Source organism: Chenopodium album, chromosome 9 (genome assembly GCF_948465745.1).
Source record: "Chenopodium album chromosome 9, dcCheAlbu1.1, whole genome shotgun sequence".
NCBI classification, from domain to species: domain Eukaryota; kingdom Viridiplantae; phylum Streptophyta; class Magnoliopsida; order Caryophyllales; family Amaranthaceae; genus Chenopodium; species Chenopodium album.
In genome coordinates this window covers 61801086-61816201 of record NC_137842.1, presented here as the reverse complement: position 1 = coordinate 61816201, position 15116 = coordinate 61801086, and the positions used below count along the sequence as shown (strand labels likewise).

The following is a 15116-nucleotide window of genomic DNA, read 5'->3' as shown; positions in this document are numbered from 1 at the left end:
GTGAACCATGTTTGTAGGATAGAAGCTCTTGAATGAAGTCGTCACGTATAACAAAATCACTTTCTCTTTTATTTTTTCCAACTAATTGTACATCATGTACTTGAAAAGTATGAGACAAAGCCACGCAAATATGAAATTCATGAAACATATGATCGGAAATAAGCAACATTTACTAGATCATCAAAAGAGTTCCTCACTTTTAATATAATAAAATAAATGAATGTTATCTTTAAAGCAATAAGTGTTGGGAATATTCCTTAGACCGTGTATTACTCGTACTATTGTACAGTTACATGCAAGATACTCCCTTGTTCGAAATTAGATTTTCACTTATTTGAATTTTCAGATTAAACTTATCTCGAATGAGTTAAAGTAAGGTGAAAAAATTAAACAAAGCAGGAATGATACAAAGCCCTAACTAGCTAACCCTGTTACATCAAGTATCAATGTGAATGATATTCGATGCTCCTCCTTGTGAAATTGATTTAAGCATGATGAGCCAAAATTATTTTCCTTTCGAGGGTGTTGGGAGGGTGTTGGAGGGGAAGGATCAAGGAGAGGGGCCGGGAACGTTTTGCATTGTTGAGTGACTTGAGTCATCATTACAAGTGGTGTTGTTCAAAATAAAAATAATTTTAATCATAAACCATTACTTTATAGTGGAAATAATACATTAACCTTTTGATAACATCATAAAAATAATAAGTATTTTGATCCATATATTTAGTTGTTAGTTTAGAAATAAAACTTTTTCTCTATTACTAAAAGTTTGACTCACTTGACTTATTGTACTATTTTCAATGTATACATTATCTTATTATATATACTTCGTATTAATCGTATACATAAGCCTTCAATTACATTTAAGTGAAATTTAAAAAAAAAAATGTTAAACTTTTAAGAGATTCAAGCACACATCTGACACATGCTAAAATTTTCTTTTATATAAATTATGAAATACAACCAGAGTTATTCTATTACAAAAATAGTAATTGAGTTAATATTAAAAAAAACAGATATAATGTACTTTGTATGTATGTAATTAGTAAAATTGAAATATTCTATCAAAGTTGATGAACTATATAACCTCAATTAGTAGTATTGTTTAAATATTGATGGCGTAGGATCGGATATGCCAAAAACTAGAAAAATTGCTAACCTCTCCCATTCTTTAAAAGTAATAAAAATTACATACGTACTATGTTAGATTCATACTATTGTAATTTGGACATACAAGTTTCTTATTTATTTATTTATATATTTTAATTAACAAAAACAATAATAAATTGAAAATTTCAGCAATACGCAATGTCAACGACTCTTGTACTAAAATGGGGGTTGACCCAATTTTAATTCGTGGCTTAAAAAGTACAAAACTAGTACATATATTGTGAAAACAGTTATGAAAATGGACCACCAAACCATACTAAGTTTGTGGCAAAAATAACTAAATTTATGTTATTTGACTTATTACATTATTGTTATAACGAGGCCTTAACAAAAGAGGTATTCTTGTTCACTAACTTTTGATGCAGTTGAACATAAAATTAAATAAGAAGAAATATAAAGTCATTAGGTAAACAAACTCACTACTCATTATATACCTTAAGTTTTCATTTGGAAATTCAGCCACTCCATATTAAACCCTCATGAAGAAACAGTTTAGGTATTTAAATTGGACCAATCAAATAGATAACCAAAAATTTTAAGTGGATTTGTATAGATAATAACCAATTAACTAAACATACTAAAGAGTTTTAGGTGATTATAAACACTGTGATGAGTTTTTTTTTTTTCTTTTTCAGCTAATTAATTATTATGTGTGAGTGTGTTAATGTGTTTTTAACCCAAATTTATTTATAGGCACTGATACACGTAGATACTTGGTACATTACATGTTATTTACAAACACTAGGGTGTATAAATGTATATTATATGTTACATGCGCTCTAATGTGTAATAGAGGTTCTACAAATACAAAAGATGTTATCTTGATCGGAAATTTATTCAAATATACAATTGTTTTAATATATTTAAATATGATCTTTGATTTGTTAGAAATATGATTGTATTTTCACAATGTACTTCCTCTATTTCTTTTTAGTGACAACAATTTTCTATTCACATTTGCCAATGCATTATTTCAATCACTCACAAGTCATATCTTTAAATACCAATAGGTTGGTAAGGAGTATTAAATTATGAATAATATACTCCATTCGTTCCACAATGTTCCTACTTTGACCAAATTTGTCTCAAAAAAAAATATTATAAATATGAACTATAAACATAATTGTGGAACAGAAGAAGTATAAGAAAAAACAATTTTAACAAAACTACACGTGCTTAATCTTTTGTTAACTGCAATCAATTAAATTAGTTAAAATAGAGTCAAAGTGTAGCAAATAAAAGGAAAGGAATTATAGAAGGAGAAGCATATTCAAGGTTGATAACAATTTTCAAGCAATGTACTTTCAAAAACAAAAAAAAAAAAATTCAAGCAGACACTAGCATTGACCCATTGACTGTCCCAGATCCAAAGAAGATGGGCTTTCAAACTTATCAAGCCCATTTAGTCCGGCCCAAACAATCATATTCTTGGTTTGCCTAAAGCCCATTAAGCCTAGCTTGAGATTTTCTCCCGAGTCCAAAAAACGAGATCGAAACAATGGCCATTGAATTCGCCAAGAAACGAAGCTGCACATTTTTTATTGACTACTGATGTTTAGCAGTTTAGATTAGATGTTGTGATTCTTGTGTGATTAATTATTCACTCTGTTCCTTAAGTTTAACTCGTATTTTAGGTTTTACTTATTGCTACTCCTTACGGCCTTACGGGTTTTTTTTTAAAAATGTATTACTACTACTTTCTTCGTCCTAAAATATGTGGGACGTTGGACTTTTTTCCCGGCCTATTAATTATTAACTTTGATTATAATTTTTTACTATAATAATAATAATAATAAAATATCATAAAATATGTTGGTCGATATGTGTTAATATAAAATTTCATTATATGATTTTTAAAATAATTTTTATCACTACTCAAAATAATAATAATAATAATAATAATTTTTTATTAATATTTGATTATATATACTTCCTCCGTTCTTTTTTTATTGCATCATGAGGGATTTCACGCTTGCCAATGCATTTTTTTAGCTATTAATATCTTCAATTATACTTTTGTAAAAATTATAGAAAAATAATATTTGAAAAAAGATTTCGAGATGAATCTAACTAGATCTCACATGAGTACATGACTATATTTTTCCGAATGGATAAATCACAAATGATGGTCAAAGAAGATTAAGTGAATAGTGTAAAAGTCCTAATGGTGCAATAAAATAAAAACGGAGGAAGTATAAAAAAAAAATCAAACTAATACATTGACATGTGTGTAAAGTTGACAGTATCAGATATTTTGGGACAGAGGAAATAGTATATAAATTTATTAAATCCAACTAGACATGACCGTGATTTTTTTCTTTTTTTAAAAAAAAAAAAAACTAAAAAGATCAAAGTGGAGAATGAATATATTTGTCAAACATTAAAATGATAAATGATAAATAAAAAGAAAAATGCATGTTTAATGAGCAAGCTTCAAATCAATCAAATTGAAATGACTTTTGATGATGGATGAACGGTTGAGAAACTTAAATTCGAGAACAATGTTGAGAGTGATGACTTTATTGTGGTAGATGATGAATGAAGTGAAATGAGCTTCAAAAATGACACTTTGTTTCACTTGTTTTATTTCTTTGAATTTGATTTTGCAAGGTATCAATAATATGATTTTATTATTGATACGTTGTATTTTTATTATTTTGCATTATAAAAGTAATGTATAATTATAGTTAACTATGGAGCGAGAACAGTTCAGATTCTCACATAAGTCCACCCGACTTGAGTTAACGGGTCAAGCCTTTAAGAGTGGGTGGGGCCGTGGGGAAAAAGGGAATCCCTCATTCCCTCCCCTAAAGAGGTTTATAATTCCATAACCTCATAGTTGTGTGATACAAACTTTCCACTAGATCAATCCTTGTTTTATATGATTAGGCATAAGTAGGATTACATACGAGTAGTCGAGTACATAACAATATGACATAGTGAAAGCATTTTTTTATTATTATTTTAAGTGATAAGACGGGGACTTGTTTATAGGGAAAGATTTCTTATTAATTGTTTGTTTCTCATGAATTTGATCCCTATATCTCATCAGGGATATAAAGTGATGTCACTACTTTACCACCGCAACCTCACATAATTAAAACACAATGGGTTATGCTATATACAATATACTTCGTACTATATAGACAATATAGTACTCATAGCACTTAATATTGTATTGATATTTCTATTAAACATTTAGTGTTATATTGATATCTAATTTTATTTTGTTTTTGTCTTATTTTCTACCCTTTTGGGCATTTGGCCCATGTTATACCAAGTATGGAGTAGCATTAACTCCGGAATGGACAATGGAGTATTATGTGCATTACTTGTTTTGCCAATCGTAGGAAGCACCCTAAATACATACAACAAAGTAGGTAGAAAATACAAATAATATCTTGCTTGGTGGTTGGAAGTTTGGAATTTGGCCGTGTGATGCTGAAGGTCACAAGTTCACAATGTCAATATCAAGTCCTAAGCATTATGGGTATTTTTGGGTTGGGATTCTCCCTACCTTCCCCTCTAAAGGATGTTACTTTGGACATAACAACAAACGGTGGCGTTAATTGGAAAAGAGTCATTCAACTAAGGGTCTGTTCACTTTAGCTTGATTTCAGTTCAATTCAGCTCTAATCATTTCAGCTCCTTAAATCCTTCTCTCGTAAAATATTCATTTTAGCTCAGTGCAGTTCAGCTACAATCAGTTTAGTTCAGCTCAGTTTAGTAAATGTGAACAGGCCCTAAGTACATGTGTTCAACTTTCTAATTTCTAAAACGTTGGTAAATGAATTGGGGTATGTGAAGTTAATTGGTTGTGAAATTTAGCCATAAGCCAAAATTGTTTGATCCTAAGCTTACTATAACTCACATACATCCATAGCAGTTTGATTAGTACAATAGTACCCTATTCTCAGCCAGCGTCAATTCTGGTACTTATTTGTCATTTTGCATGTTCAAGTGATGAAACAACTACAAGCTTTTAGTGGATTTTAAACCAAAAAGAAACCCTTAAGTACAAACCATTAATACAATTGTGCCAAATGGTTTGGCCTCTCATAGTATTTCTTAGCATCTAATGCAACCAGCTAGTTAAACAATTATGATGACGCAATAAATTATTGGGCATCGACTGTCATAAGCCTTATTTTTTATTGGGCCAATTCTCTTTAAATTGAACATAATGGCTAAGTCATTGGCTACAGAAACAACAATTATATATATTGATAGTCAAATTATGTCTCCAAAACCATTAAAAAAAATATTAATGCCAATTAGGTAAAATTGGTTTTAATAATCCCATCGATCAATTTTCTTTGAACAACCCCAACTTATATAAGTATTTTTTTTTATAATAATTTGAACTTTTATTATTATTATAAACAATAGTCCTAAAAGGAATCAGCAAAAGCAACAAAAATAACATTTTGAATTATTTTAAGAAGATACTTATATAAGTTGGGATTTTTTTTACAAAAATAATCAAAATTTAGGATTATTTAAAGAAAATCAGTCAAAGTTGAGATTATTAAAATTAAGTTTTCCAGCCAATTAATTTGGAACTAAATATTTCTCATATCATACGTCACTTGACAAACTCATAAAGCTACGGAAACGACAATGATATAAATTTATTTTCCAAAACCATTAAAACAAGCATTTATACTAACTAATTGGGAACCGAATATTTCTTATATCATACATCACTTGGCTAGCTAGCTAAGGGCCTGTTCTCATACAATTATTTTCAATTCAGCTCTAATAAGTTCAGTTCAGCTTTAATAAGTTCAGTTCAGTTCAGCTTATAATTTCTAACTATTATAAAATATTCATTTCAGTTAAATTCATTTCAGCTCTAATAAGTTAAGTTCAGTTCAGTTCATTTCAGTTAATGAGAACAAGCCCTAACTACTCCAAAAATTCTGAAGAGAGAGAGAAAAAGAATTGTGTACCAAACTACCAATACAATTATACAAGGAGTCAAGAACTACTAGTATGATTTAATTTCTAAAATTTATTAGTTGGGTCACAAAGAAAAAGATATAAAATTGACAAATTGCATGCACCCTAGAAAAACATATGCCAGCACACCATTTCACACCAAAAGATTTGTGGTTGTGCAGTTTTTGCATATATAAATCCCAAATTCCCAAGGGACCCCTTTAAATAGAATTGGTCCAAGATTTTATAAGTAGGTATTCGTACATAAGTAGTATGTATAGACTGTAAAAGTCTATGATGTTGATGTTTGCTACAATACTGCTATCGTTATACGTACAGAACAGGTCTATCAAGAGTACAGCTAAATCTTGCTGCAAAACTTAAGAATTTTTATTTGTATTTTCACAAATTGTTGTGACCAAGTATTTGATTTTAGTGTAATAAATTCGATTGAATATGAGATATCTAAACTCGTCTTAACTTACAAGAGTTGGTTACACTTGTTAATTGAACATTGTACCACGTAACATTAGTATGGACAATAGAAGGATGACCAAAGAGTAAAGGTTGTTGTTAGGAAGAACACATAAACCAAATGCGTAACACAAGAAGCAACATAAGAGTAGGAGTACCTAAATGGACAACACAAAGGCAGGTAGAAGTGTGTAATGCAGACTAACTAGTCACCGAAATAACTGGTATGGAAGGTCGTTGTACATGTGTGTCTAGGCCGTGTGCACCACCACCAAAAGGCTACCCCCATTAATTTGATGTTGTGTAGTGGCCTCTATTATTATAGTTGCTTCGATTAGGGTTACCTACTAGTTATACTTCGTACTCCCTCCGCAAACAGTTATCTGCAACAACTGTACTTTTTACGGATTCCTAGACAAAACTTTTAGGGAAGTTTAATTACATTTTGGTGGGTTTAATTAAGTTTTATATTGGAGGGAAAGAAGAGAGAGAAAGTGGTCCAAGTTGATTTACTTTATGCATGTGAGTACTTTTGAGTGGGAATTTGGAGAGAGAAAGTGGTCCACTCAATTTTTTTGGGCGGAAATCTGTCACCAAATTGTAGAGGGAATGTACCCTCTATTTTTTTTGGTGTGAAAATTTGAAAAATTCAGATTTCCACCAAAACTTTGGAAATTTTCAAATTTCACCAACTTTTCACACATTCATTCACAATTTCAGCAAGTTGCAAAACAATTCAAGTGTCATATAAAAGGGCACCTACCATAGAGTTAGCATTAAATACAGACCATAATAATTAAGTTTGTTCCAAAAAAAAACCCCATCAAATCCTAACATAATTAGTCCAAAATATACACTGCCTAAACTGAGATTAGTCCTAAACTAAGGGCAGCAGTAGGGTTTCGCTTCTTTGAGGTCTTCACAAAAAACTTCAGCCACAAAAAACTTCATCACCTTCATTTACCATCTGCAAAAAAAAAAAAAAAAAAAAAAAAAAAAAAAAAAAAAAAAAGGGGACCACACACATGGAAGAATATTTTGATCAGGAATTTTTTGATATAGAACAACTACTCAACGAGGGACCATATCAGCACATCAGTAGTGATGAAAGCATGGAAGAAGACTTCAGTGAAGGGGATAACAGTGACCAGGAAGGGGACAACAATGATGAGGAACATCAGACACAAGCACAGCCAACAAGCAAAAAGCAAATTACTGTTGAAACAAAAAGGCAAATGGTAGATGAATTTCTACTTAACATGCATTAGGGGGAACTCAAAAGGGGATTTTTGTCACAAATTGCAAGAAAGTATGGAATTCACAGAAGCACATCACAAAGGGTTTGGAAATTTCTTAAGGAAAGCATAGCTCAAGGGAATGTAATTGATGTCAGAAGCAGAAAACTGGGCAAAACAGGTCCAAAACCTAGGGACATATCAGATGAGTTCTTGCAATCTGTGCCTTTATACAAAAGGACAACAGAGAGGAGCTATGCAGCTGCTCTCAAAATCTCCCATGGATTTCTCCACAAGCTAAAGAAAAAGGGCAGATTAAGAAAACATACAGCAGCAAACCATTCAGCACTCACATCTAATCACAAAGTGGCAAGGCTGAAGTGGGCACTTGCCCACATTCATCCCATTCCAGCAGTTGGAAATCCAACTTTTATTGACATGCAACAGGATATTCACATTGATGAGAAATGGTTCTACATGAACCCTGAAACTAGGAGGTTCTATCTTTTACCAAAGGAAGAAAACCCATACAGATGTCAGCAATCAAAGAGGTATAAAATCAAAGAAATGTTCATGGGGATCATTGGCAAACCATTGTATGACAGCAATGGGAACATGCTACATGATGGGAAGTTTGGTATTTTCCCATTCATCTACCAACAGAGGGCAAAGAAGAAAAGCAAGAACAGAGATGCAGGGGTATTGGAAACTAAGGCAACAGAGAGTGTGAACAAGGGAGAAATCAGGAAGATGTTGTTGAACAATGTTATACCAGCAATCAAAAGACAATGGCATCCAAGTCTTCCTAAATATATTAACATCCAATGGGACAATGCAAGGCCTCATCAGATTCCTATGGATGAGGAATTCAATGCAGCCTGCACATCTGATGGGTTCAACATTCAAATGATATACCAACCAGCACAGTCACCAGACCTTAATATGCTTGACTTGGGACTCTTTAAGGTCATACAGTCATTACAATATCAATCATTCCCCACCAAAATTGAGGAATTAATAGAGAAAGTCTATGAGGCTTATGAGTGGTTTGATCCCATACTGAACAAGTACACATGGATCACTTTGCAAGGGGTCATGCAGATGATCCTGGAAAAGGAAGGGGGCAACAACTTCAATCCACCACATATGGTAAGAAGAGGTTGGACAGCTTAGGTATGCTTCCTGAACTGTTGGAATGTGATAAGGGACTCATTCAACAAGCAGTGCACCACCTCAACACACTTTTCATTGAAGTAAATCAAGACATTCCAGACAATACTCAGCTGGAGGTGGATGCAGATTAGGGACAAGGGCAGATTACCATTCAAGCAAGGCATGACTTCCACACATAACCAAACAAGTGATCAAAACAAGTTTTTTGACAATGTAAGCAACTGTATTTTGTTTATGCTTAGACTGATTTGGTTATGTGTATTTTGCTAGATTTAATTTTCAAATTTAAGGCAGTCATGTGATGAATGGGTATGATCAGAAACTTTTTGAGTTGTAAAAGATTGTGCTAAAATGAATGAAGTATGGATTGGCATAGTTTGTTTATATTTCATCAGTTAGGTTACTTTGTTTTCATTGGAATGGTGTAAGGTGGATACCTCAACAACAAGTGTGAACCACACTTGTTGGAGCAAAGCCCCCTTACACATTCAAGTCAAAGTGAGTCCCTTCATCATTTGGAAGTAGTGCATTAACACATGAATCATAGAGGGACTCAAACATTCATAGCACACCATAAGGGACTCAGACACAGTTGCAAGAACTAAAGGCATCAATGCAATAGGACTGGGTAGGCACCAACACATGCCTCATCATGCATCAAACTACCATTCCCTTGGTTGATAAGGGACTCATTCAACAAGCAGAAACCAAACACACTTCACAAAGCCTAATTCACCATCACATTGAACAAAAGCTACCACAGAACAACACCATAAATACAGCAAACCATACTACATGTTCAGAACAAGGTTAAACCATCATCATAGAAGCAACATCATATAAACCAGCATCATATACTCACCAACACATACACAAGGTTAAACCAGCATCATATAAGCACCATATATCATAGCATCAACTCAATCACCAACAATGAGTACTACAGACTACCACAAACCATAAACTAACATAAGGGACTCAATAAGCTAGCCAAAAGATGTTCAAAATTAACCAGCATGTGCAACAACAAAAAAAAAACCAAAATTAGGGTTCAGAAATAGTTACGCTGCGCAGATCAGTTGTTGGGAGGGAAATCATTAGGGTACTTGGCCCTAATGAGAGCCAAATAGTCAGGGTCCCAGCCACTGTAGTCCCGGTTGAAGACAGATCTAACTCTTTTCTTCCCCGCTGAACGTGAACCTCAACACAGTCAGAGTCATCAGCAAATTTCTCGACCACCGCTAGAGCGGTGGAATTGGCAGCAGCACCATCCTCAACAGTGTTCAAGCCTAGATCTGGCCCCTCCCCTTCCATAGAAGCCTCCTTCTTCTGCTCCTCTTCGTCGCTGGACACGTACTCTTCAAGTTTTGCTCCGATTTTCCCTCGAACGTATCTCCGGAAGTACGATGTGCAACGGCGAACTGGTTTAAGTTGCCCACTACCTCGGCGCAGCTTGTATAGTGTAGATCCCTCAGAGATACGAGCAGGGGTGTCGTTTCGAGGGGACTCATTTGGATCTGGGTTCATTTTCGAAGAGGGAGCAGAGAAAATTTGGAGTTAGGGTTTCGCATGAGAGAGAACATGAGAGAGATCAGGAGAGAGAGTGTGAAAATGAAAGTGAAACGAGGGATTTTTATGAAGTTCTGGAGATTTCTCCACAATTGATGAAGGAGGCATTGTAATCGAGAGAAATTCAATGAAGAACATTGAATGAGGCAGTTGGGAGATGAAAGGGTGTGGATGTGAGAGAGTGTGAGGGTGTTAAATTTTGGTGGGAATCATTAGTGTGTAATAGATGATTATGATGTAATTAAAACAAGTAACACAACAATAAAATATCAAAAGTAAGGGTAAATCAGTCTTTTACCACTTACATTATTACTATAACAGGAAACAAAAAAATTTGTTGCACATAATAGAAGCAGCCATTTTTGGCAAATGTTGCAGATAATTGTGGGCGGAGGGAGTATACAGGGCCGTATCTGGGCCGGGGTAGCCGGGGCGCCCGCCCAGGGCCCCAAAATTTGAAACCCATATTCGTATATATATCAAAAAAAAAAAAATTGATTATACGAAATAAGCGGCGTTAATTCCAGACTTCAAGTTAATCAATCAATTTATTCCCTTAAAAATCCCCTCAAATTAATTCCTCCTAGAAAATAGCCCCTTCATCTTTGGGAAGTTGAATTTGCCAAATTAATTCCTATAATCTACCCAAATACAACCGTATAATCTTCAATTTCATTCATGAAATCAATTATTTTTCTGATTTTTCATCTTCTTTCCCAAATTAATTCTAAGAAGATGATTTCCCCCATAAACGTTCATCTTTGCAATCAATTTTTAACGGGATCAAAGTCTAAGAATTTTCCTATAAATTATACTCTTTTAATTGTTCTTCACTTATCAATTTTCTTAATCACTTTTTTCTATTTGTATCTATTATTTTTTCACCATTATTATGGAGTTTGGCTTCGATGTTCAAAGATGAAATCAGAATTCAGAAATCATACGAGTACGGAGTATCAGAGTATTTCTTGAGATTTCTGAAATCATACGAGTAAGTTCTTAAATTTAATTTTTTTTCCAGCAATTTAAAGCAATTAATCTATTTTAATTTATGAATAATTCAATTTAAAGCAATTTAAAGATGCTACACGAAATACATTTTTCCAGAATTCCAGTTAGTTCTTAATTTATCAGTTTGCTTGAATTATGAATATGATATTTGATTATTGATTATGAATTATCAAATTGTCAAATGATAATTTTTAATTATGAATTATCTTATCACTTTATCAGTATCTCTACCAAAAAAAAAAAGTTATTAGTATCACATTTTTGTGAAATGTCGATTGATAAATTTTAATTATGGTCCTTAATTCTTTATGGATTAATAAATTATGAGTGTATCAGTGTATGATATTATTACAGATTCACCATATGTTTAATTGTTAAGTGGTAAATGATATATTTAAATAATGTATTATTCAATTGTACTGAATTTATAATTTTATGTTATTGTAGGTGTTGCCGATATTTGGACTTTTCGGATTTACTACTAGCATCTTGCGAGATTCGGTGATATTATTCTTTAAATTTTATTATATTATTTATTTTAATAATGTTTCCGAGAAAATATGCATCCGGACATGATAAAAGGGAAAAAAGAAAACGAGCCCAACATTTGATTGAATCTTAAAGAGGAGCATTAGATAAATTTTTTTGTAGTAGTCGAGTGGAAGAATCTTCGAATAACTTGAATAATGATGATAATTTTAATGATGTGCCAATTGTCGATGTTCCTAATGATGTGCCAATTGTTGATGTTCCTAATGATGTGCCAATTGTCGATGTTACTAATGATGTGCCTAATGTCGATGTTCCTAATGATTTGCCAAATGTTGATGTTCCTAATGATGTGCCAAATATTGATGTTCCTAATGATATGCCAAATGTTGATGTGGGAATTAATGAACACTTTATCCCTCCTTTTGATATCTATGATCCTAGAAATTGGGGTTTAATTGATGCTAAAACTAGAGATATTTTGATTGAAAAAGGACCTATAAGAGAATTAAATCTCACATTTCCTATCGATAGTTTTTCTAGGCATTTTTCATATTCTTATTTTATAAGAAAGTTGAGTAATGGGGAAACTTCGGATAGAAAATGGTTGGTTTATTCAAAACATGTTGATAAAGTATATTGTTTTTGTTGTAAATTGTTCACTTCTCAAAATAACAAAACTCTTTTAGCAAATGATGGAGTGAATGATTGGAAACATTTGAGCGAGAAACTCAAACTACATGAGAATAGTGTTGAACATTTGACTAATATGAGTATTTGGAATGAAACAAGATTGAGATTGAATAAGAACAAAGGCATTGATAAAGAGTTACAAGAAGGGATTCTTAAAGAAAAGGAACGTTGGAGACAAGTTTTGATAAGAATAATATTTGTTGTTAAATGTCTTGCTAAACATAATTTAGCTTTTCGTGGATCTAATGGAAAATTGTATGAGGATAGTAATGGTAATTTTTTGGGTTTGATTGAAAAGATAGCTGAATTTGATTTGATAATGCAAGATCATGTTAGACGTATAAAAAGTCATGAAATTCACTATCACTACCTTGGTCCTCAAATTCAAAATGAATTGATTTCTCTTTTAGCCCATAGTGTTAGAACTTCTATGATAAAGATCATCAAAGAGGCTAAATATTTTTCTGTGATACTTGATTGTACCCCGGATGTGAGCCATCAAGAACAAATGACTTTGATAGTACGATGTGTTAATGTGTCTTGTGATAAGATAAAAGTAGAAGAATTTTTTTAGAATTCTTAATAGTAGATGATACATCAGGGTTGGGACTTTTTAATGAATTGTTAAATGTATGCAAGTCTCTTGATTTAGATATTGATAATGTTAGAGGACAAGGTTATGACAATGGTTCTAATATGAAAGGAAAACATCAAGGGGTTCAAAATAGACTACTTGGAATAAATCCAAGGGCTTTATATATTCCATGTGCTTGTCATAGTCTTAATCTAACTCTTTCGGATATGGCACATTCTTGTGTTAAAGCTATTTCTTTTTTTGGAATTGTGCAACGCATATACACATTATTTACAAGTTCTACAAAAAAATGGAAGGTTTTAGTTGATAATGTTCCGGGTCTTACTGTTAAATCTTTGTGTAATACTCGATGGGAAAGTCGAATCAAAAGTGTTAAAGCTATTAGGTTTCAAGCGCCTCAAATAAAATTAGCTTTGCAAAAATTGTATGAATCTAGTGGTAATGATGCTAAGACTAAGAGTACTGAATGTGAAAGTTTAGCTAATTGTGTTGCAAGTTATGAATTTTTACTTGGCATTGTGATTTGGTATGACATTTTATTCTCAATTAACATTGTGAGTAAGAAATTGCAAACTAAGTCTATGTGTATTGGAGCTGCAATGAAGGAAGTGAAAGGTATTATTTTGTATTTTGAGGAGTATAGAAATAATGGCTTTGAATCTAGTATAAATATTAATAAAAGCCTTGCATTTGATATGGATATAGAGCCTACACTTCCGACAAAGCGTCAAATATTTAGAAAAAGGCAATTTGATGAGAATAATGGTAATGATGAAGAATTACAATCACCCGAGGAATCTTTTAGAGTTAATTATTTTTTGGTGGTTGTTGATATGGCAATAAACTCTTTGAAAAATAGATTTGAACAATTAGAGGTGTTTGAAAATATATTTGGATTTTTGTTTGATTCAAACAAATTAAAGTCATTAGACAATGATGAATTAAAAAAATCTTGCATCAATTTTAAGACTACTTTTTCTCATAATAATTTGTCTGATGTTGATGCAGATGATCTATTCTCAGAATTAAAAGTATTGCAAATGACTTTACCAAATATGTTGATGTCGGCACATGAGATTCTAGAGTTTGTCAAAGATGCCGATTGCTTTCCAAATGCATCAATAGCTTATCGGATACTATTGACTATGCCGGTAACGGTTGCATCTGCCGAAAGAAGTTTTTCGAAGTTGAAATTATTGAAAACCTACCTGAGATCATCAATGTCTCAAGAAAGGTTGAATGGTTTAGCTACTTTATGTATTGAGAGAACTATGTTAGAGCATATTGATGTAGAAACTATTATTAATGACTTTGCATCTAGAAATGCTAGAAGGAAACATTTTGTATAAGCGTTATCTTAAATATAAATAAAATACCGCGTATTTTTCATTTTTTGCATACCCAATTTTGTCTATTATTAAATTTAATAGTTAGCTAACTAGGGCCCTATTTTTTAATCCGCCCCTAGGCCTCTAAAATCTCAGAAACGGGCCTGGGAGTATAAAAGATGGTTTATTAGGGGCTTTTATGTATATAGTTAGAAAAGATTATAATTAATGGCATCTCTAGCTCTAAAGAGTTTATTTGTTGTTGTTATTGTATACACATGTAACCATTTTATGTTACATTTATATTTAATTGTTTCAATTAAGTTACGAATGCCTTTTAAAAAAAATTCTCACGGTGTTTTATGAGAAGGTGAAAAAGTTTTGTTTCGCATTGAAGTATACAAAAAGAATAACTGTGTACGTAATCAATTTACTGAA

At 32.4% G+C, this 15116-nt stretch overlaps 2 protein-coding genes across 2 annotated transcripts; both read left to right on the top strand.

Moving 5' to 3' along the window:
- Positions 1-7610: 7610 nt before the first annotated feature.
- Positions 7611-9124, top strand: LOC145557879 (uncharacterized). Its single transcript, XM_081619057.1, has 3 exons — positions 7611-7816; positions 7910-8969; positions 9026-9124. The coding sequence occupies exons 1-3, from the start codon at positions 7611-7613 to the stop codon at positions 9122-9124; spliced, it is 1365 nt and encodes a 454-aa protein (XP_081475183.1).
- A 2346-nt stretch (positions 9125-11470) lies between these two features.
- On the top strand, positions 11471-14699 carry LOC145557878 (uncharacterized). Its single transcript, XM_081619056.1, has 4 exons — positions 11471-11553; positions 12021-12074; positions 12225-13297; positions 13408-14699. The coding sequence occupies exons 1-4, from the start codon at positions 11471-11473 to the stop codon at positions 14697-14699; spliced, it is 2502 nt and encodes an 833-aa protein (XP_081475182.1).
- The last annotated feature ends 417 nt before the right edge of the window (positions 14700-15116 follow it).

Excerpts from the sequence above, each read along its gene's own strand:
- LOC145557879 (XM_081619057.1), top strand. The coding sequence starts at position 7,611 with ATGGAAGAATATTTTGATCAGGAATTTTTTGATATAGAACAACTACTC. Across the intron at positions 7,817-7,909 it reads ATTACTGTTGAAACAAAAAG|AAGCACATCACAAAGGGTTT; the intron begins GCAAATGGTAGA and ends TGGAATTCACAG. Across the intron at positions 8,970-9,025 it reads ACTTCAATCCACCACATATG|GGACTCATTCAACAAGCAGT; the intron begins GTAAGAAGAGGT and ends GAATGTGATAAG.
- LOC145557878 (XM_081619056.1), top strand. The coding sequence starts at position 11,471 with ATGTTCAAAGATGAAATCAGAATTCAGAAATCATACGAGTACGGAGTA. Across the intron at positions 11,554-12,020 it reads AGATTTCTGAAATCATACGA|GTGTTGCCGATATTTGGACT; the intron begins GTAAGTTCTTAA and ends ATGTTATTGTAG. Across the intron at positions 12,075-12,224 it reads CTAGCATCTTGCGAGATTCG|TAGTCGAGTGGAAGAATCTT; the intron begins GTGATATTATTC and ends ATTTTTTTGTAG.